General features: G+C 34.1%; 4 protein-coding genes and 1 long non-coding RNA gene across 16 annotated transcripts; 4 read left to right on the forward strand and 1 right to left on the reverse strand.

Moving 5' to 3' along the window:
• The first annotated feature begins 544 nt into the window (after nucleotides 1-544).
• Nucleotides 545-7077, forward strand: LOC8274454 (armadillo repeat-containing protein 8). 9 transcript variants are annotated; one of them, XM_048372678.1, is made up of 11 exons: nucleotides 545-1251; nucleotides 1732-2451; nucleotides 3094-3189; nucleotides 3274-3357; nucleotides 3676-3910; nucleotides 4001-4161; nucleotides 5144-5422; nucleotides 5505-5531; nucleotides 5654-5693; nucleotides 6114-6221; nucleotides 6415-7077. In XM_048372678.1, the coding sequence occupies exons 1-9, from the start codon at nucleotides 856-858 to the stop codon at nucleotides 5678-5680; spliced, it is 2025 nt and encodes a 674-aa protein (XP_048228635.1). In that variant the 5' UTR covers nucleotides 545-855; the 3' UTR covers nucleotides 5681-5693; nucleotides 6114-6221; nucleotides 6415-7077. The 9 variants fall into 9 exon arrangements, with proteins under 9 accessions (XP_048228635.1, XP_048228636.1, XP_015571298.2 ...); XM_048372679.1 differs by having other exon boundaries at nucleotides 6752-7077; XM_048372677.1 differs by having other exon boundaries at nucleotides 552-1251; nucleotides 5505-5693; nucleotides 6415-6511; nucleotides 6752-7077.
• Nucleotides 6983-8810, reverse strand: LOC8274453 (chaperonin-like RbcX protein 2, chloroplastic). The gene is made up of 5 exons (XM_015715650.3): nucleotides 8218-8810; nucleotides 7991-8082; nucleotides 7568-7625; nucleotides 7405-7470; nucleotides 6983-7279 (listed from the first exon to the last, which is right to left on the reverse strand). The coding sequence occupies exons 1-5, from the start codon at nucleotides 8554-8556 to the stop codon at nucleotides 7157-7159; spliced, it is 678 nt and encodes a 225-aa protein (XP_015571136.2). The 5' UTR covers nucleotides 8557-8810; the 3' UTR covers nucleotides 6983-7156.
• LOC125369748 lies at nucleotides 8757-9780 on the forward strand. Its single transcript, XR_007215448.1, has 2 exons — nucleotides 8757-8894; nucleotides 9456-9780. It is a non-coding gene; the product is annotated as an uncharacterized LOC125369748 (long non-coding RNA).
• A 2194-nt stretch (nucleotides 9781-11974) lies between these two features.
• Nucleotides 11975-14631, forward strand: LOC8274452 (heterogeneous nuclear ribonucleoprotein F). 4 transcript variants are annotated; one of them, XM_048372982.1, is made up of 2 exons: nucleotides 11975-12175; nucleotides 13705-14631. In XM_048372982.1, exons 1-2 carry the CDS (start codon nucleotides 12138-12140, stop codon nucleotides 14465-14467), a joined length of 801 nt encoding a protein of 266 aa, XP_048228939.1. In that variant the 5' UTR covers nucleotides 11975-12137; the 3' UTR covers nucleotides 14468-14631. The 4 variants fall into 4 exon arrangements, with proteins under 4 accessions (XP_048228939.1, XP_015571370.2, XP_002513501.2 ...); XM_015715884.3 differs by having other exon boundaries at nucleotides 11975-12160; nucleotides 13708-14631; XM_002513455.4 differs by having other exon boundaries at nucleotides 11976-12160.
• Nucleotides 14632-16178: 1547 nt separating this feature from the next.
• LOC8274451 (cyclin-dependent protein kinase inhibitor SMR13) lies at nucleotides 16179-17969 on the forward strand. Its single transcript, XM_048372983.1, has 2 exons — nucleotides 16179-16630; nucleotides 17121-17969. The coding sequence occupies exon 2, from the start codon at nucleotides 17155-17157 to the stop codon at nucleotides 17575-17577; it is 423 nt and encodes a 140-aa protein (XP_048228940.1). The 5' UTR covers nucleotides 16179-16630; nucleotides 17121-17154; the 3' UTR covers nucleotides 17578-17969.
• The last annotated feature ends 2661 nt before the right edge of the window (nucleotides 17970-20630 follow it).

Here is a 20630-nt window from a genome sequence, read left to right on the forward strand (position 1 = left end):
TAAATTAATTGACAAATATTCTTAGCATAGTTTTTATATTTATTATATTAATAAAATTTCAAATATGAAAAGTTGTTATTAATTAAAATATGTAAATTATTCTATAATATTGAAATTCTTATTTGAATTCATGCATTAACTTATTTTATACTTTAATTTATATTTAAAGTGACAACAACATTCACATAAACCACAGAAAGATATATTAATAATTTTTTTTAATCAGATATAATTACAAAAACCTTAATTAATTTATCTATCCTTAAATATAAAGGTAGAGGGTTATATTTGATCTATATATTAAAAACTTAGTTTTCAGTATTGACCATAAAAATTAAATATTTGGAGTTCATCTACCATCCCTGCAATCATTTTTAATATATATAATATTAGGGGCTTAATAGATTTAAAATAAAAACCATTGTTAATCAAGTGAAATGAACTCTGATAAAAATTGTCATCCATAAATTAATTAAAACTTAGATAGGAGGAGAATTGTTAGAGTTTGGTGAAGATTAGCTTCAATTCTTGTCCCTGTTTTCAGATAAAAGATGAGATCAAATCTTACTTACTGGTAAAGAAATTATCATAGCAAAGCAACAAGTCTCTACATTTTTGGAGCACATACTTTCTGCTTTTTATGAGGTCACATTTATGGAAACCAGAAAACGCTCCACTTATTATTTGCCAATAAATAGCCACAAATATAAATGGGGAAACAAAAAAAAAAAAAAAAGCGAAAGACAAGCGACAAACAGTGTTATAAGTCAAATCGTTACCAATAACAAATCAATTTTTTTTTTTCTTCTCTCCTTTTAAGATCGGCTCGCTCGTTATTGATGCCACTCCGCCACCATGCCGACCGCATCCACCGCCGTCACTCACCGTCCTATGGACCTCCTTGCACGACTCACTTCACCTGACCTCGACGTCAAGCTAAAAGCTCTCAGAGAAGTTAAAAACCAGATCATCGGTAACCGCACTAAAAAATTAGCGTTTCTAAAGCTCGGCGCTATCCCAGCCGTCTCCTCCATCCTCTCCGCGGCTATTGCTGAGTCCGATTCTCAGTTATCGGACGACGAAGACAACAACAACAACAAGAAAAATAGTTACTTTAACAACAACATTATTGTCCAGTCTGCCGCGGCTCTCGGTAGCTTCGCTTGCGGCTTTGACTCCGGTGTTCGAGCCGTTATTGATGCCGGCTCGCTTCTTCTCCTAATTCAGCTCCTCTCTAATCCCGATGAGAAGGTATTCTTGTGGCTATTCTTTTTCTTTTGTTGAATATTTGAATAATTTATTGAAATAGTAGTTTGGATTATACTCTCGATATGCTGTTACCCTATAGTTCATTACACATAGAACTATGGAGTGCTCCCTGGTTTTATATGATCCTTATTTCTAAACAAAATTCTTATGTTTGGAAAGTCCAAGAATGCAATAGTTCAATTCAGTTGAATTCCATCTTACTCGATGCTTATGTCTGGAAACGTCATGATTGCAAGAACTCAGTTCTTTCAACTTTAGGTAATTTTGAAAGAAATGAAAGCATGATAAAACTCGTAAGTGGCATAATCTTGCAAGAACTCAATTCAATTAAACTCTTGCACATGGTGTGTTACAAAAAAAAAAATGATAGTTCATGCATGTGGATCGATCTTAATTGTGTATTTCTTACGGAATCTTATTATGGTAAAACAAATTGCTTTGTTTTATTCGTTTGATGTTCAGGTGGTAAATGCCGGTGCACGTTCACTTAGGATGATTTATCAGTCGAAACTAACTCCAAAATATGAATTTCTCCAAGAGAAAAGGATGGAATTTCTTATTTCCTTATTGAATAGTGAAAGCGAAAATGTAACTGGTCTTGGTGCAACTATCATTACACATTCGTGTGAGACAAGTGCAGAACAGATAGCATTATGTGATGCTGGCGTTTTAAAGAGGCTTCTTAGCCTTCTTGAAGGTTCTTTAAGTCAGAGAGATGCTAGTTTAGAGTCTCTGGCTGCAGTATTTAGGAACAATCCTGATGTTATATCAGAGTCTTTAAGAGAAGAAAATGGAAGAGCATTGACTTCTATAATTGGATTGACGAATGATAGGTATCCCCGGACAAGATTACTTGCATGTATGTGCCTGATTGTCATAATGAATTCTTCTCCTTGCTATTTGCAAGATATAAGCATTAAAACCAAATTGATACATTTGTTACTCGAGCTTCTTGATGATCACGGTCAAGTTGGAGATGAAGCTCCGTTTGTTTTTTCTAGTTTGATTATGGAAAAGGAGGATCTACAGCAATTAGCTTTTGAGGCAAATGCTCTGGATAAGTTTTTTAACCACTTGAAAAACAGCCAATTACATCCTAAGCGTTTTCAAGGTATACTGCTGGCATTGGCTGATCTATGCTCAAAGCTGGAGACTTGCCGATCTAGATTCCTGTCATTGGAGGTTTGGCATTGAAATTGAATTTATTGATCTGTAGACTTCTTTGTTCTAGCATACCTATCTTTTCGTGCTTGTTTTGTACCATTGGTACCTATAATGGAGTAAGCCATTTCTTAATTTATGATGTATCAAGTGTACTGTAGAGGCCAGAGATTATTTTATTTAATTTGAAACTAAAAATGAACATATAAATTTGGTGGAAAAGTAATGCTTGACGTTATTAATTAAGTTGGATTAGTATGGTCCATTTTACGGACTGCCATATATTCTAGTAGAATTGCATCTTCACTGGTAAGCAACTTATCATCTTAACTTGGCTAACACCGGAGCATTTTCCCTTTTGATTTATTTTTTATTACTTTATTTTTTGTGGATTTTGGTAGAAAATTGTAAAGGACACAGATTTTTTTTTTTCTACTGTGGAAGGTAAAGTCCTGTATGTAAATAGAATTGCCATTGATAATGTCTGCATTCTACCATTGGAGTCACTTCTCCTTGATGCCATTAAGCATATCTTTCATTGTAAGTGTTTACTATGAAAAACACCTATAAAAACAAAGGCTGCATAAGCTTTGCCCTTAAAACATCTTTTGTTTTAATAGCTTACTAACTTTCAACTTCTAATCTAATTTCATCAATAAATAGGTTTTAAAATCAGTGGCTGATGCACTAGATCATGACAGCAATGATGTACGCATTGCAGCTTGTATTTGTATAAGAAGTGTCACCCGGTCTATCAAGGTTTGCAAATATGAACACTAAGTTTATGATGTTAAACATTTTAATTGAATACGCTTATACCTTCACTAAGGAAATGCCAATCAGAATTTGTGTGCAGGATATTTTATGAATGAAGTCCTTGTTATTCCCTTGGTCTGGCTTTTGGATGACCCTTCAGTGACTGTCCAGGTATGTGTTCACTTATCTTGTCAATGATCATAAAACAATCTGAAGTTTTGAATCCGAGAGCCATAGGCAACTATCTTCATCGAAAGATTAATTGAGTAGAGCTCATTTTAAAATGCCTAAGAAAAGAATCAGTTTTAGCCAAAGCTCACCATCAAATTCTTATATTATAGCTTTCGATCAAATTTCTCTCATTAAAGTGATTGCAAATGTATATCAGATTTCATTTTTGAGTTTTAATTGGTATTGGCTCATGCCATATTAATGAAGTTGGGGAGTGCAATATCATATGGTAAATCCCCTCAATGTACTGTTTTTCAGGTTGCAGCTCTAAGTGCTATTAGCAACATCCTAGTTGATTTTACAACACGAAAGTCAACTTTTGTACGATGCGGAGGTGTAAAGCAGCTCATCTACTTATCAAAATCGATGGATTCAGCTGTCAGGTTGAATGCATTATGTGCTTTAAAGAACATGGTGTTTCTGGCAGATAATGAATTTAAAGAAAGGACCTTTATGGAGATCACTGCTTCTTTACTAGCAAGCTTTATTTGTGGTAATGCTCATAGTTTCTCTAACTGTTAGGTTAGTATGGGATTATCAACTTTTGAAGATAACCCTATGCTCATTGGCATTTGCACTGCAGACCACGACCCTTTTGTTCAAGAGCAAGCTCTAGCTCTTGTTCGGAATCTTGTTGATGGATGTATAAGCTGTCTTGATTATGCCTTTGCTGAAAATGGTATTATACTAGATGCTGTTGGAAGGGAATTGACAAATGCTTCAAAAGCTGAAATTGGGATACAGGTTAGAAGCCTTCTTTAGCTGGGATTATTTACTGGTAGCTGCATGTAGATGCTCAGTGCCATATTGGTGTTAATTTCTGAAAGTGAAATGTCCTGATATTTTGTCATTTACATTTGTAATGTGTTTGTCTTGTATCTTTTATGGAAATCACTTTGTTACATGGAAGTGCCTGCATTAAATTAAAATTTAGTTTTTGGACATTCTAGTCAATTCTTGCTGTTTGACAAGGGGATCATCTTGACAGTGGCAGATACCTTAGTTGCCCAAATACACTCGGTTGCATTTGTAGTATTACTGGTGAAGGTCCAATTGTTGCTGCACAAAGCTGTTGAAACAACTTGATATCTTTGCAGCAATTGGGCCCTTTCTGAGTATATATCACTTTAATTTATGCATGGTGGTGGTAGGAGTGCCAAGAACACAAATACAGAATTAAGATACCAGGTGTAGTCCATATTTTATGTACTGTTAAAGATTCTCAGGGTGTTGATTGCTGGCCTGTCTTCAATCAAATTTAGAGAAAGCAACGGAAAGCTGAATGATGTAAACCATGCTTCAAGAATAATTATCAAAACTGTCTTATTTCTCGAGACACTTTCAAGAATTTGCATTCAAGGAGAAGGGAACAATTCTAAAATTATGCAAGTTATACATTGGAATTTATAGGTGCACTTTACCGTTGACAACTTAGTAAGCCAACAATTAGTTGAATTCTTTTCAGTTATCAATCATACAATAAAGTAAATGAATCATGCAAGTAAAGAAATCTTTAATAGGGAACTGAGCTTAAATAAACTGGTGAGCAGAATATTGATGTTTTTTCTCATACTAGCAAGACATTTTTGGTACATATTGGCAATCTTTGGTATTAATTTTAGTTCCAATTCTTGGCCGTGTAATAGTGTATGTAACATGGAGATTGGAGTCATGGGCATTAGTAGTATACTATTCACAGGTTGACAGATTGATTGTTCTCTTATAGGGTATGTATGTGCTTGCCAATGTGGCCAGTGGAAATGAATTTCATAAGGAAGCGGTTATGAACAAACTTCTTCCACAAGTGGACAAGGAAACCCAATCTTTCATTGTCAAATTCTTGCAGAGTAATGACAGCCGATTGCGTACAGCTGCTGTCTGGGCTGTAGTAAACCTAACATTTCCTTCAAGTCCTGGTGCATTTAATCGGCTTGTTAAACTTCGGAGTGCCGGTATAGTCCCACAAATAAGAAACATGGTCAATGATCCCTGCCTGGATGTAAAGGTCCTATATTGAAATCTCATTGTGGATTTCGCTTTTACTCATTATAAATGTTCACTAATCAATGTCATAATGCTTCATGCAGCTTCGTATTCGAACAGTGCTCAGTCAGGTTATAACTTTTGGCGATGGCCTCACATGAATATTTTGATTCATTCCTTTGGCCCAGCACAAAGATGATAGAGAATGGAGTTTACTTTTTGGTTTTGACCTTTTTTTGCATAATGTGTCCAGCTTTTTCCTGAAGCTTCAAGCATTTGATGCTTCAACCAAGGTTTGTAATCATTTATACCCTATACACTATTACACGGCATTTGATGCTATCAAATTTTAGTCACTTGAAAAGAAAATTCTCTCATTTGCAAAGTATCAAATGGTTATGTATTGATTGTACTTCAATTTCATATTCATAGTTGATTTGTAGCGCCATTGTCATCTCTTTTTTGTTCCAATTCTATGTAATTTTTAGATCACATTGATTAACCGGAGTTTCTCATTTATTTACAATTTTACATGCCAACTGTATTTGAGTTCCACCTTTTATTCCTAAGGGAATATACTATCACCACATACAAATTTATTCTGTTTTATGTTACTATTTTGTTTTTTCACTGCCCTTGAAGTCTTTGTCGTGGTTGTATTGCAAATTAAGCATCTTATTCCTGTTTTCTGTTTACTACTTCCCTGACTGCAGGTCCAATACATTGCTTCAGTTTTTTTTTCTGCAAGTCCAACACATTGCTTCAGTTTTTCCAGTTAGAGCAGTGTTGAAATTTTCTTATTTGTGGGCACCACTCATCAGGTCACCCTCAAAATTTCATTGCATGATATATACATTCTATGCTGTTTATTTACAAATGAAATGATCCTTGTAATACACAGTACAGAGTTTACATTGTACAATGCACAGTTCCAGTGAGAAGTTGTACAATCTATCGGATTTTAAGAATTGATAGATAATTCTATCATCTTCTTTAACTGAATATCGTTGTTAGGGAAGCTAACATGACGTTGCCTAAATCATTTTGTGGGAGTCTAAGTACATTTGGTGCCGAAATGCTCAGTTAACAACGAGCCGATTTGGATGGGAAGGTAATATTTGAAATTGGTGGATGTATGGAGAGCTTTTTAGGCAGTACATATGTAGTTTTTGTTCAGAATACCTGATTTGCTATTCCCTGACTGCTTGACAAAAAGTTGTAGAAATTGTCTAGAAATATCAATTGTTGCCGTGTCTTCAATCTGCTTCTACTCTAAAGCAGCTATAAGATAGTTCTCGTTATTAAGGCCCAGTTGAAAATTCTAACTTCATGGAAAATTTTGTGAATGCAGCACTCTTACATTGATTATGCAAGATTGATATTATCAGTGAGTTCCCCTCATTGTAAGAGCTAAGCTCAAGTCCCTTGACAAGCTTGGTGGGGCTGCACTTTGAGATAGGAGCTGAACTTGTCACATTATTTTTTATTCCTTTTTCTTTTTGAATAATATGGCATTAATGCTTCTCGAGTCGAAATTTGGACATGGGTTGTATGTATGGTCTTAACTTGGTACTCGTACATCTTGTTACACTCTGCATCTCTTTCTGTCGCAGTTTTGACATTTCCTATTAATTGGTGAAAGATTAATAACAATCGAGTCTGGTTGGTGGTAGTAAACCAAAGTTACATTATGTATACATCTACAGTAGAAAGAGAATGAAAAGGAGAAATGAATGCACGGGTGTTTATGTCCACTTCAGCCTATCTTCTCCGTGTTTGTATCATCTGATGGCCATATCACAGTCTCCATTAGCCGTTCACGCATCAACTCCAAGTTCTCATCAGATATTTCTTGATATATTTCGGCATGGTTACATTTCTGTATAACGATCAGCAATATGGAATGGATTACTTTTTCTGTTTCCTTTCTATTGGAAAAGAAAAAAAAAAAGGAATTTACATGCTTTATGCAATGGGGTAAATTAAGCATATGAATATGATTACCTTAACCCATTTTCCATACAAGTGGAGGCGTGTTACCATCACTCTTTCTGCAAGGTCCTGTCTCTCCTGCAGTGAAAAAGAGAGATTTTATCTGATTTTCGTTTTCATTTTTCCAACGATTCCAATTAGAAGGAAAAAATAAAATAGTGTTTCCGAAAACTACCTTCACAAGAAGGCGGAGGAATCGCTTGCCATCTCCAGGCTTATTTGTTGCAACAAAACTGTCAAAAATTGGATTTGAAAGCATATATAATTACAACTCGAATGAGCCTAAAGCAACAAATAATAACAACGAATGACCCAGCCTGAATTGCAATGAACACAGTTACCAGCATCTAAAAGAAACTTAATCCCTTAAATTGCAATGGGCTATCCATGATCACTCTAGTACCAACAGGAGGCTTTTTTTCCCTTAATTTCTTCCCATGTTATTTTTTACTTTTTATGTTTGTGTTGCTGGCTATTCGATATCAAATTCAAACATGACGCAACATCCTACCTAATTAGTAACTTAATATTATACATTACATGGGATAGCCGCATAAAAGATATGGCTGAAAAAATAGCACATGATTGAGAAACTTACTCATATAACCATCTATATTTCGTGGGATTCATCTCATAGAGCTGGTTAAGAACGGTTCTTACTGCCTTGTACGTGAAATAGTTGAGTATTTGCTGCAGACAGTAATAATTTAGGTTGTGAATTACAGAGAGGAAAAAATATATATTATTCTGCATCTTCAGTATAGCAAATCTCATAAATACGACAAGCAAATCAAAGCAGAGTAGTAACAAGGCTTCTATCTTTACCGTTTTAACATCTTCAAAACTATCTTCATATTGCCCTGCCAATTCATTGACAATCACAAGTCTTCGATCCCTTCTCTGCTTCCTCGAACTCTTGTTCACAATTCCTGAAAGAGCTTTAGATGAGAGCCTCCAATCATGCCATGAATCCACAAAAGAACTCCCCAACTCTAGTGACCCTGGCCTTGCTTGGTGCTTTCTCTTCATTGAATTCCTTTGCAAAGCCAATTCTCCACTATTTTTTAGATTCATATTACTTGTAGGCAGAGCATCCAAACACAAACACGGACTAGTATGCGAGTCCACAACAGATGAGCCCACCACAGATAAAGCTCCCACCATTATCTGACCAGCAAAAGTGAAGTTTTTGAAGACTCACCCTTTCAGAGCACTTTTTGATACCCAGATCAGGATTACAGGAGATATTCGGGGCGCAATTCAAGAAAGTGAAAAAAATACCCAATAAAGAAAACTAAAAAAGGTGCAAATAGGAATCCGAGAAAATTGGATTGTTTTTGTTATTGTTGACCAAATTCACGAAGTGAGAGAATTTGGGAGACGTAAGAAATGGAGGCGTTCTGCAGGAGGAAAGCAAGAAGAATGTGAGAAGGTTTTCTTAAGGCGTGACAACTCCTAACCAGACAAAAAATCTGAGGTCGAGAATTTCCCAAGCGAAAAGGGTAAGACTCAAAATCAAAGTTTAATTGCTTGCTTTTAATTGATTTTCCTTCCTTTTCTTGCTTTCTCTCATTCTAGAATGTAACCAAAAGTACCTGGACGGCTTCTCTGTTTCGGTGGCTGCCTTGGGCCACGTGGTTAGAATCTTGTGAATCTCATTCGTTGTTTATGTATGAACGTGTTAAATTCCACAATAAAGAGTCTTCTCTGTACCGCATGAAGTTTAAACGGAACTCCAATCGCAGTAATTTCATGCCCACGCGCAGTTTTCATAGGATATTTGCCAACTACCGGACATGTAATTTAATATTTAATGCAAAATTTCATAAAATAATAAAATAGCGTGCATTTACTTTTCTTTCCTTAAATGACTTACTTTATTTAGATAACTTATAAATAATAAATATACAAAATTAACTATTATAATTGATACTATCCAAATATTTTTTTTAAATACATATAGTCGCATCAGTAATCCTGGATGATATTTTGTATAAGCAGATGTTTAATAAATTAATAGCTTTCATATATTACTAAATTAAGTTGAAATTTGAGATCCACAGTGTGGGGAACGCGAGTGGTGGATTGCTGTCCGAAGGCGGATTTTGGGGACAATAAAGTCGGAGACGCACACGCACCCCTTGCAGACTGCAGCAGTTAGCCTACCAAACCTCGGCGACCGTTAAGATTTCTTGCCAGTTGCCGCCACACTTTCCCACATGAATCGACAAACATACACTTTTCCTGAGACTGTTCCTCTTCTGTACTAATTTCACCAGCAGTCTTTTAATTTAAGAGTGTCTTAAGCTGTTTGTTGTTGAATTTCTATTTGTAATTAAAAGAGAAAGTCTTTCTATATTGATTAGTAATTTTTTTATTTGATTTCAATGAAATTTTCACCCTCAGGATATATAATGTCACTAGACCTGGGCCTGGGTACCCGTCCGGCCCACCCAGGCCCGCACTCCTCGGGCCGAGCTTAGACAACAAATTTTATATACAAGCCCGGCCCGGTCCAAACTCGAAAAAAGCCCGTAATCTTCGGGTCGGGCTTGAGCTTTTATATAAAAATCCAAGCCTGGTTCGGTCCGGCCCGATGTTTAATTTAATTAGAAAAAAAAAATATCATACCTAGCATTTAAACTTGTGACCTTCAACTTATAATTAAGTACTACATACCACTTAACTACCTATTACTTTTGTCTATAATTTTATTGTTATTAATAATATATTTAAATAAAACTAAACTCAAGTCCGACCCGAACCCGTCCAGCCCGACCCGAACCCGCCCATACCCGATCCGTATTTACAGGTTTAACAATTGGTCGGGCCGGGCTTTTTAAAAAAAATTCGGGCTCAAGCTTGGACTGAGAGATATTAAAAAATTCTCAAGCTTAGGCGGGCTCGGGCTTGTTCAAAATAAAGTCAAGCCTGGTCAGACCCGGCCCATGAGCAGGTCTAAATGTCAGATTATAGCTTGATATAGATTTAATATTTATTATCAACTAAAAATATATATGATGCCCTTTGAAAAATAGAGTTTAAGGGATTTTGACGTTATGAAAATTAAAAATACTGTGATTATCATAATACAAATTGAGATTCGTACATTTCAATGGAAAATATGCTTTTCTTTTTATTTTATTAAGATTTGACAACTAAGTGTTTAAATTTTTAAAATTTATAATTTAATGTACGAAGCTAGTAAATATTTTCGATTAAGTGTATGTAGCATGCTAACAACATGTTACATCCATATCAAATTTTTATATAATGGTGTGTCAACTTATAAAAATTTAATAATTGATTGTTTAAGCTTTTAAAAGTACCAATCTAATATGTTAAATTAAAAATTAATATTTAAGTATGTGAAACCAATCATTTTATATATAGAGAAAATAGACAAATTAAACTATTATATTTTCATAATGAAAATAACATTTATATGAATGAGGAAAAATCTTGAATGTAAACAATAAAAATTATAAAGATAAATAAAAATATAAAAATAAATACTATACATTTTATAAATAGATATATTAATAATTAACATTATAATCAAGACTATAATTTTTAATAATAACCAATTTTGTTTTAGATGTTTATAGTGATGGGTTGAAAAAAGACAATGTGTTATTCAAAGTTGGATAGAAATTTCTTTAGAAAAATTGATGAAAATATAACAGTGTAATGACGGTGATAACAAGAGCACAATATTAATCTATTAAGAATAGATATGTTTTAAAAAATTTATCACCGTGTTATATTTTTAATATGCTTAAGCTGATAATATGTATTTTAAGGTTACAAGTCGGTGATTATTATTAACTTGTTAAATAAAATCAATTGTAAATATTTACTAAATTTACATATCAAATTATAACTTCTTAAGAATTTAAATATTTGATTATAATTTTCCAACATTTTCTATATATGGTACCGGTTTTATACATTTAAATGTTAATAATTTACAGTTTTACACACTAAATTGTAACTTTTAAAAATTTAAACACTTAATAATTCAATCTTAATAAATTTACACACTATTTTTATAATTATTCCAACTGCAAATGCCATTTACGCTTATAATCACTTAGTTTACTTAGGTTAATTTCTCCGAAGAAAATAAAAACCAAGCCAATATTTATGTGACATCCATTGACTAACCCTTTAAATTGAGCTCCTATCTAAATAAATGCAACTCAGTCTATTTAAACAAAAAATTAAATTATTTTGGATATTGCCTGTAAAAGGGGCGTTAGTGGATGTCTAAATATTTCAAACATAATATACTAAAACCCAATATTTTTTATTTTTAATACAATGTCAGATCCCAATATTTCTTTTATTTTTTTTATAAAATGTCAGATCAGTGATTAATTTATAAAAGCATATTTTCATAACAATTGATGTGCACTACGTAATAGGGAAGACCATTATAAATGGGGCCGAAACTCCTTATTCATCATAATTTTAGGTCAGCCCGGAAATAGTCGGTCCAATGTGGTCTTAGGCCCACGATCCGTTGTCCATTGAATATTTAATTGACCGAACAAAACGACGTCGCTGGTTGAGTAATATAATATCAGTCCAATGTTAGTATGGGCTCCCCCAAGGCAGGAGGCCGTAACTAAACGCAGAAACAGCTTCAAAGTCGTTGAGCAGAGAAAAGGGGCAAAACAAAGAAAGGAATCGAAAAACCAAAGGAAGGAGGAGGCTAAATTGCAGAGCTAATTAAAAAATCAATGGATAGAATGTTCTACAGAGGGTATTACACTTTCCCGTACTTCACAAACTCTCTTATCTTCTTGCTTTTTGTTTTTCTTATCCAATTTCTCAATTTTTATTTGTTCCCTTTTTTTTTTTCTTTAATCAATTATTTCATTTGGGTTTTATTTGTTCCCTTGTTTAGCTTAAACTGTTGTTAACATCTATTGACAAATGCTTGCTCTTTATAAGAAAAGAAATTGTTTTAGGGCATTGAATTGAAGGTCTTACTTTTTAAGTTAGGTTTGGCAGTGGGTAGGGTGAATCACGGTTATCCAAGATTCAGTTTCTCTGCAGAGAAGGTAAATTGATGTTAGATTTGTGTACTTTTGGCTGGGTTGATAATTTAATGTCTGTCAATGCCTCAGAACGAGTGATCAGCTTTAGAATTTTGAGGATTTTAGTTTAAGCTAGTAAAAGAGCAGAGTGTTGAGGTTTAGGCTGGTCTCGGTTTAAGAGACAACAGAGTTCTATGCAGCCAATAAAGGTGTTTATTAGGCATAATAATCAATGTATTGTTTTCCTGGGAAAAACATGGAAGCCCTTAGACTTTCTAATAGCATTAGTAGGGATAAAGGTCTTCTTTAACGAAACAGTCAAAAGCTAAATTCAGTCAACTTCTTCAGTCGTCACTAAGTCAGGAGTTCTAGTATAGGGAAAATGGTGGCCTTCTTTAAGGATAGCAACCATCTCTTTTCGTAGATCATGTTTTTAGAAATTCTCAAATTGACGCAAGGATTTCTTGTTAAATTTTAGATATTAGGGATTAATTAGGAATGGTAGTTGATCAAATTTCGGAAAACAAAAGAAAGGCACGAAAAAAGCAAATGGGAAAATTAGAATTTCAGTGATCTGTCATTGAAATCTAATGTGCAATTAGTTTAATAACATGCACCATTCAAAGATTGTATACCAAAGTGATTATAGTACCATTGCATGGTTCTTTCTTTCTATTCTCCTTCAAATGGGAACTATCCTAAGTCCCAACACTGAGATCTTGAAACTGGCAACTCTAACAACATATAAGTATAATAAGTGGGGAAATAATTCCCCCAATCCTCCTGCTACAATGGTGCAAATGGCTACAATTAAGTAGAAGAAATCTAAGAGCATTCACTTATATACTGTCATTCTAACTGCTTCTGAAATCAATCTGGGGTTCTTGATGATAGTGATACCAGACTTTCCTTGTCAAAGTTGGCTAAGCAAAAGCCTCCAGTCCCCACTATAGGCAATCATGCTCTGTCCTGAGCCCAATTGATGAATAATGTTATTATATTAGAGATTTCTTCACTGGCAAAGAGAGAGAGTTTGTCTGCAGTGCATGCATTTTTATCCGTTCCTGCAAAATCATCAATGCTTATGTTAATTTGAGGCTCCTTCTTAATAAGTTTTTTCTTTTTTCTAAGTGAGAATAAAAAGAATTGAAAGATGTACTATAATTTAGTTCAATATTGAGCATTATATTTTTCTTCAATAATATGCACTGATTATTGATAAATTACTTTTTCTACTCTGTTGCTTTGATGACTTTGGTAACTAAAGTAGATATCCTGATGGTGGTGATGGGCGCGAAATGGGTGCCAAGCGTCAGAGATTAGTTGATCAGGGTCCTTCATACTATGGAACTTCCCCTGGTCCGAGTTTTATGTATAATCCACCACCTTATGGATATGTTGCCCAACCTCCACCATTCCCTGTTGTCCGACTTCGTGGCCTCCCCTTTGATTGCACAGAAACAGACGTGGCTGAGTTCTTTCATGGTCTGGACATAGTAGATGTTCTTTTTGTCCACAAAGGTGGAAAGTTTACTGGTGAAGCTTTTTGTGTTCTGGGTTGTCCTCTTCAAGTTGATTTTGCCCTTCAAAAGAATAGGCAGAACATGGGCAGGCGATATGTTGAGGTTTTCAGAAGTAAGAGGCAGGATTATTACAAGGCAATAGCAAATGAAGTTTCAGATGCCCGTGGTGGTGGTTCGCCACGACGAGCTCCAAGGGCTAAATCTTATGACGAGGGAAAGGACTCAGCTGAACATACAGGAGTATTACGTTTGAGAGGACTGCCATTTTCTGCTGGCAAGGATGACATAATGGAGTTCTTTAAAGATTTTGTGTTGTCAGAGGATTCAGTTCATATTACAATGAACTCAGAGGGGAGGCCAACTGGGGAAGCCTTTGTGGAGTTTGCTAGTGCAGAAGACTCAAAGGCAGCAATGGCAAAGGATAGAATGACTCTTGGGAGTCGTTACATAGAGCTGTTCCCATCATCAATTGAGGAGCTGGAAGAAGCAGTTACAAGAGGCAGATGATGTTTGCTTCTGCTATTTGTACTACTGGTGAAGTTAAACTGCCTTATTGTTTAAATTTGGCCTCTTTATTTTCTCTTCAGTTAGTATATTTGGCATAATTTTGAGCTTGTATGTTTATTTTCTTTTTATTAGAATCCCAAATGAGAACCTATGCATTTTAGTTAGATCTGTATTTCTATTTGCGTTCATCTAAACTATTAGTTAACAATAGCTTGACAAAATGGTGCGTCACTCGGAACTTATTGGAAAATGGTCTTCGGCTGTTTATCAGCATTGGTAAACCCTGTGAGCATCTAGGCAGGACGGTTATATATGTATTTGTATGTTGAAGAAAAAGATTAGCCTCTTCTGCTTCAGTTTACTGTTTGAACTGTAACAGAAACTGAAACTTGGAAAAAACCGAGTAGAATAGGCATAGCCCAGCCCAAGTGTTTATTGAACGAACAGTGCATCCAGGGCAATAACTTTTACTGCTTGAAAGAGGATAAAAAAGGGGGAAAGAGTGAGTAGCTTTATTGATGCAGACCAAATTATAGCCTTCATTGGCAGGAAAGAAAGAAAGCCCTGTCTGTAACCGTTCAGTCGGTGTCAAGCTCGAATAGATTCAGAATAATAACTGGTAACTAATCAAAAGAAGATGCCATACAATGAGAATAGCAGAAAATGCTGAAAGAAGCTCCTTGTCCTGCCTACCCAATACATTGTTGGAATCTTTCCAAAACAATTTGTAAAAAAAAAAAAAAAAGAAGAAAGGAGATATTTGGTCTCTGTTTCTATTGTCTGACATTGCTTTCTTGCCTTCAGGTTTTACATGTCTTGTTTTTACTCACCATGCAAATGAAGAAGCCAAACAGTTTTAAGTTAGTTTGATGATTGTGCAAACTCTTGATGTTTATATTTGTGTTTAAAGAAATAAACTGGATTAGCCCATGTGATATGAGATGAGTACAAAGGGGGTTTTGTTTGTATTATGTGTGATGAAATATTGAAATTAGTGGATAAGAGAGGCACGTGCATAAGTGATAAAAACCCTTTTTAGGATCCCCTGATTATGTTTAGCAAAACGTTAAAAACAACAACACCACCACCACCACCACCACCACCAAGAATCAAACTTCAAACAATGAACCTGAATATTTGAATACTAAACAAACAAAAAAAATGTGTCTGACCAGCCGAAACAAATATCCAAGGGTCCTTTCCTTTGCTTTCTCTGTCCCTTACTTATTATATTACACAAAACAAAAAACCATTTCCTCTCAATTAATTAATGTTTAACAAAGTCATTAGTATCACTAATCACTTCAAAATTTTAGAATCTTAACTATCAACTGTTCCTCACATGCTCTGCCTCCGAGCTTCTATATCTTTACTAACCATTCAATTATCTTAATCCTTTTTCTACTCTTTTTGATTCCACCTCTATGATGTTTGAATTTTTTGAATTTTATCTTTCCCTCCTCTATAATTTTGCATGGCGCTATTAATTAATTAATTTATAATAACTAAATTTGCTGTATTAAATATTTTATGGTTAAAGTCAGTGGGCTACTAACCTCTTATAGTTCTAAACTTTTTTATTCTTCTTAGGCTTCTTTGATTAAATCAAATCCTCTTATATTATATTACTGAAAACTATTTCTTAACTTTCTTTTGCCTAATTTCTATTTAATTTACACAAAATAAATAATTAATTCTCTTTGAATTTTTAAATACTAACACACTGAGTTTGATTTTAAAAAAACTAAATTAAATTAAATACAATTTTTGTTTGAGTTTTATAAGATCTGAAATACAAAGCGCCCACTAAAAGTCTAATAATTCAATAAAAAAAAAAAAAGAGAATAATTTTCAGATCCACGGCGGGCAGCGGGCAGCTAACCTAAAAAAGAATTTAAATATAGAAAGCCCCATTATGTATCCCCTTCAATCTGTCATCGGTCATCACTTTCGTAATCTCTCGACTCTCCTACCGCCTCATCTTTTTTAGGGTTTCATTCTCATATCATCTCTCTCTTAAAACAGCAACTCTTTTAACACAACTTCACTTTTTTTTTTCTTTTTAAGTTTCAGTTTCTCATGAGTCCTCTTAATTAGCGTACAGGGTGACTCTTCCCTTTTCTCATCTTTCTTCATTATCAGCACACGATTATTTTGCCAAAGGTTTATTTACAGTTCTGACAGTTTGATATCTAACATTAATTTAGTTAGTTTAGTGTTTTAGCGTTGAGTTTGGTTAATCATGAAAAGGGTTTCTTTTTCTTCTTCTGCTTTCAATGATGATCTCTTATGTTTGGAGTTAATATCTTTGGAATTTCATTAGGGTGCTGAAGATTGAATAGGCGGAGTCCATCAATTTTTACTGGGTTAAGTTTATTTTAAATTTAGAAGGTGTTGGATGTGATCTTGAAAAAGTTTTTGTTTCTAAAGAGAAGTCGGTCATGCACTTAGCTTTTTTCAACCACTTTCCAGTCAAAATTTAGCCTGCTTTAAAGTGCCTCTCTTTAATAGGTTTTTCTAGTACCAATGGCTAGTGTGTTCAATTTAGCAGTTTTTCGTTCATACTGATCAGTAAAGGTTTTAGTTTATTCTTGCCAGTTTTAGTACTTCCTGTTTTTTCTTTTGTACTTTTAACTGTTCTCTTTAACTACAGCCTTCTACCTTAATCTTGTATCCTTCCTCCCAAAATGGCTCCATCCGGTAGAAGTAGAACAAGAACAAGAACAAGGGCGAAACCGACACCGACACCGAAACCAAAACCAACAAGAAAACCAAGAATAACCCGTTGCAAGAAACGGCCTTCGAAGTCCAAGAACATCCAAGAAACACCAGCAATGGAGGATTTGCCTTCTTCTTCTTCCACCACTACAAGTTTAAAGATTGATGGATTTGATTTTGAGGGTGTTGATGATCATATCTCTACTACAAGTCCATGCTCTACACCTAAAGCTCAGAAATTTCGAATACCAGAAATCGTAACATGTCCACCAGCACCAAAGAAGCAAAGAATGATATCAAATTGCTCATTGCAAAGGAGACCAATTGCTTTCTTTGCTCCTCCAGATATAGAGCTATTTTTCTTCTATGCACGTCATGATATCTCAGTCTGAATTATGTTCATAGTCATACAACTACATGATCAAGATCATTTCGATAGTTCAAGAGGTGATCCTTATAGATTTCTTTTTGAGTTATAAATATAGTTGTTGTTCCAATTTGATCATTAAGGTATAGCATAATAGTATTGAGCTGCTTTGTTAGTGAGCCATCAAACAAAGCTGTTGTTAGTTTTTCCCCCTTTTTTTTTCTTGGTTTGCTAATTTAGTTGGGTTTTGAACTTGTAGGGTATATTAATTACTAAATTTAGTTTGGGTTTGTCCAACTAAATTTAGCTTAGCCTTATGCCTACTACTAGTAGATGTATTGCTGACTTTGAAAGTTTGAAGGGTGAGATGTAATGGCTTGATTTAAGGTTTGTGAGTGTGATTATTTTAGTGTGCAATTATCAGGCTTTCTTTCTTCCTTTGTTTAGTCAACTTGAGAAAGTAAAAGCTAGCATGACTTACTGTTTATGCACAAAATGCAAATCCTTCCATGAGACTTTAATCAACAAAGTTCTTGTACAAATTTCTCCATTTTATGTTTTTTAGACAAATAAAGAAAAGAAAAAGAAAACCCTATTATATATCTTGCATACAAAAAGTAGCTGATCTATGATTTCAACTAAGTGTTAATTTCTATGCTTCTTTTTTAGTATTTTGGTTGTGGGTTCCCCACTAATTATATTGTACAAGAAATTAAACTTCACTACCAATTAATTAGAATCCATTAATTAATGGCTACAGTAACAATAATATTGAAGGGTCCACCAAACAAATTGATGCTCCCCACTATGATGGGGAGGGAGCAAGCAATATCATCTGCACAGGTGTTGGGTCTAAAAAGACTTCTAAAGAAAGTCTGCCCATATTATACTTTTTGAGTCCAATTTCAAGGCTAGGGTTTCCCACATAGGGTTGCTAATTGCAGGTAGATACTCTTTGGGATTGTGAGTAGAGGATAAGCTTTTCGAGAGTGGAAGCAGTAAATATAATATGTATATCTGAAATGAGATAGCATTATAGGCTTTTCTGTAAGCAAATGGGAAGAGAAAAAGTGAAAATGGAGGGGAGGGGGTGTTGTTTTTGATACACAGTTATTTGGTAGGTGGGGATCATGTTGTCAGATTGTGGGTGTCTGTATGTCTGAGGAGAGTCCAGCATACGTAAGAGAATCCAATGAAGGAAACTCGTGCGGGTTTTGATCATCGAAACAATGGAGAATCTCAAGAAATTTCTCCTTATTTTTTATTTTTTAACTTCCTTTCTCCTTATCTCTAACTTTCCTATTTATAATAATATGTTATACTACTACTACCTCTGGGCACCTGCATTTATTGAAGTTCTGGTTCATGTACGAAGCTTCAATTATTAACTTTCTTATGCTGCTTTTGTCAATGTAGAATAAGAAATCAATTTTTGCCACCTCCAATTCTTGTGTATTTCATCTAATAATTAAATGTGTTATACAATGGTTATAATAAATATAATATATTTGACTTTTCTCCTTTTGAGCAGATGATTCTACGATGAGTACAAAGGGTATAACTATTCTTTATCTTGTGTAGTCTATAATTGAATTTAAAAAATAAAATATACCTCAGCTATATTCAATTAAATATGTGAGAATAGTTATAATAATTATAAAATATATTTAATTTCTATATTCTCTCTATTTTAAAATAAGGATCATTTTAAATAAATTTTTTATTTGAAATTAAGAAAATGAAGCATTAATATAACTAATTTTCCAACTTTTATCTTTATTCATTATGACGGAAAGCATTAATGAAAAAAAAAATAATGGAACAGAAAATAAAATTTATACTAATAATTTGAGTGTGTATTCTAATCATATTAAATTACTTTTACTATAGTGGAGACTATTTAGTAAATTCTTTAATGTTTGTGCAAAACTCTTAAAAAATATTTATTTTAAAATGAAAAGATAATTATACATGTCATTTATCCAATAATTTAATATAATACACTTTGGTATCATTCCCTACCATCACACCCTTTAATGAAAGTGAAATCATTTATGGTGTATATCCCTAACCTTAATCATCTAAAGGTGATATTTTTTATTCCTACAAATTAGTAGTGGCCTTATTATATATATATATGGTGAGTTCTCCCTATAGACAAATCGGATTGTTGGGCCATTTTCTTATTCCATTTTGTGATCCTTAGAATGAAATAGATGATTATAATTATAAGTTGTAACTAGTGAAAGATCAGCAAAATATAGGTGAAAGCAATGCAGAACACTATTTAGATTTTTTGGGTTGATGCCTAATTAATGATATGTCGGTGTCAAAGTGATGGCCAAAATTAACCTTTTGTGCCAAAGTAGAATAAAATCAAAATTTGGATCACTAGCGTGCATTGGCCCATGCATGGATAAAATATAAATGGGGAGAGAGGGTGGGTATCATTGAATGAAGGGTTTGATATATATATTATACATAAGATGATGAGTCTGAGGCTGAGGGACATAAAAGAAATGCTAGTGGCTAAAGCTTTAGCTTTGATATCTGATACATGTTGGAGCTTTTGGGGATAAATAATTGCAGTAGAGATATCTGTATATATATATATATATATCAAAGGACTGGGTTTTGCATTGATTACAAAGTCCATCTTCTTCTTTAAATGATCAGCTGATCTCCTTTCCCTTGTAGAAGCCTTTTTTCACACTACCTGTGGTCCCTTCTCTGTTGGGTATGAATTTTGATGATTGATGATTCCCTTTATTGTCCATTTACGCGTTTCTCTTTATTTCATCCCCATTTTTATTCTCTTCATCATTCATTACCAAAATCTCAATTACTTTCTTCGCTAAGAGATCGGAATATATGGTTATGCAAAGAGTGAAGCATTTCTCTTTGGTCATCATAAACATATCCCCCATCAGTTCTTTCTTTTCAGTATTTACTTTTTATTTGGTAACGAAGAATCCTGACTATCAAGTAGGTATACTCCAGTGAGATAATAACTATTGCTGCTATCACTTTGATTTTCGGAAACATATGAAACCTCCACTTATATTTTGTACCTTATTA

This window comes from Ricinus communis, chromosome 4, assembly GCF_019578655.1.
Source record: "Ricinus communis isolate WT05 ecotype wild-type chromosome 4, ASM1957865v1, whole genome shotgun sequence".
NCBI lineage: Eukaryota > Viridiplantae > Streptophyta > Magnoliopsida > Malpighiales > Euphorbiaceae > Ricinus > Ricinus communis.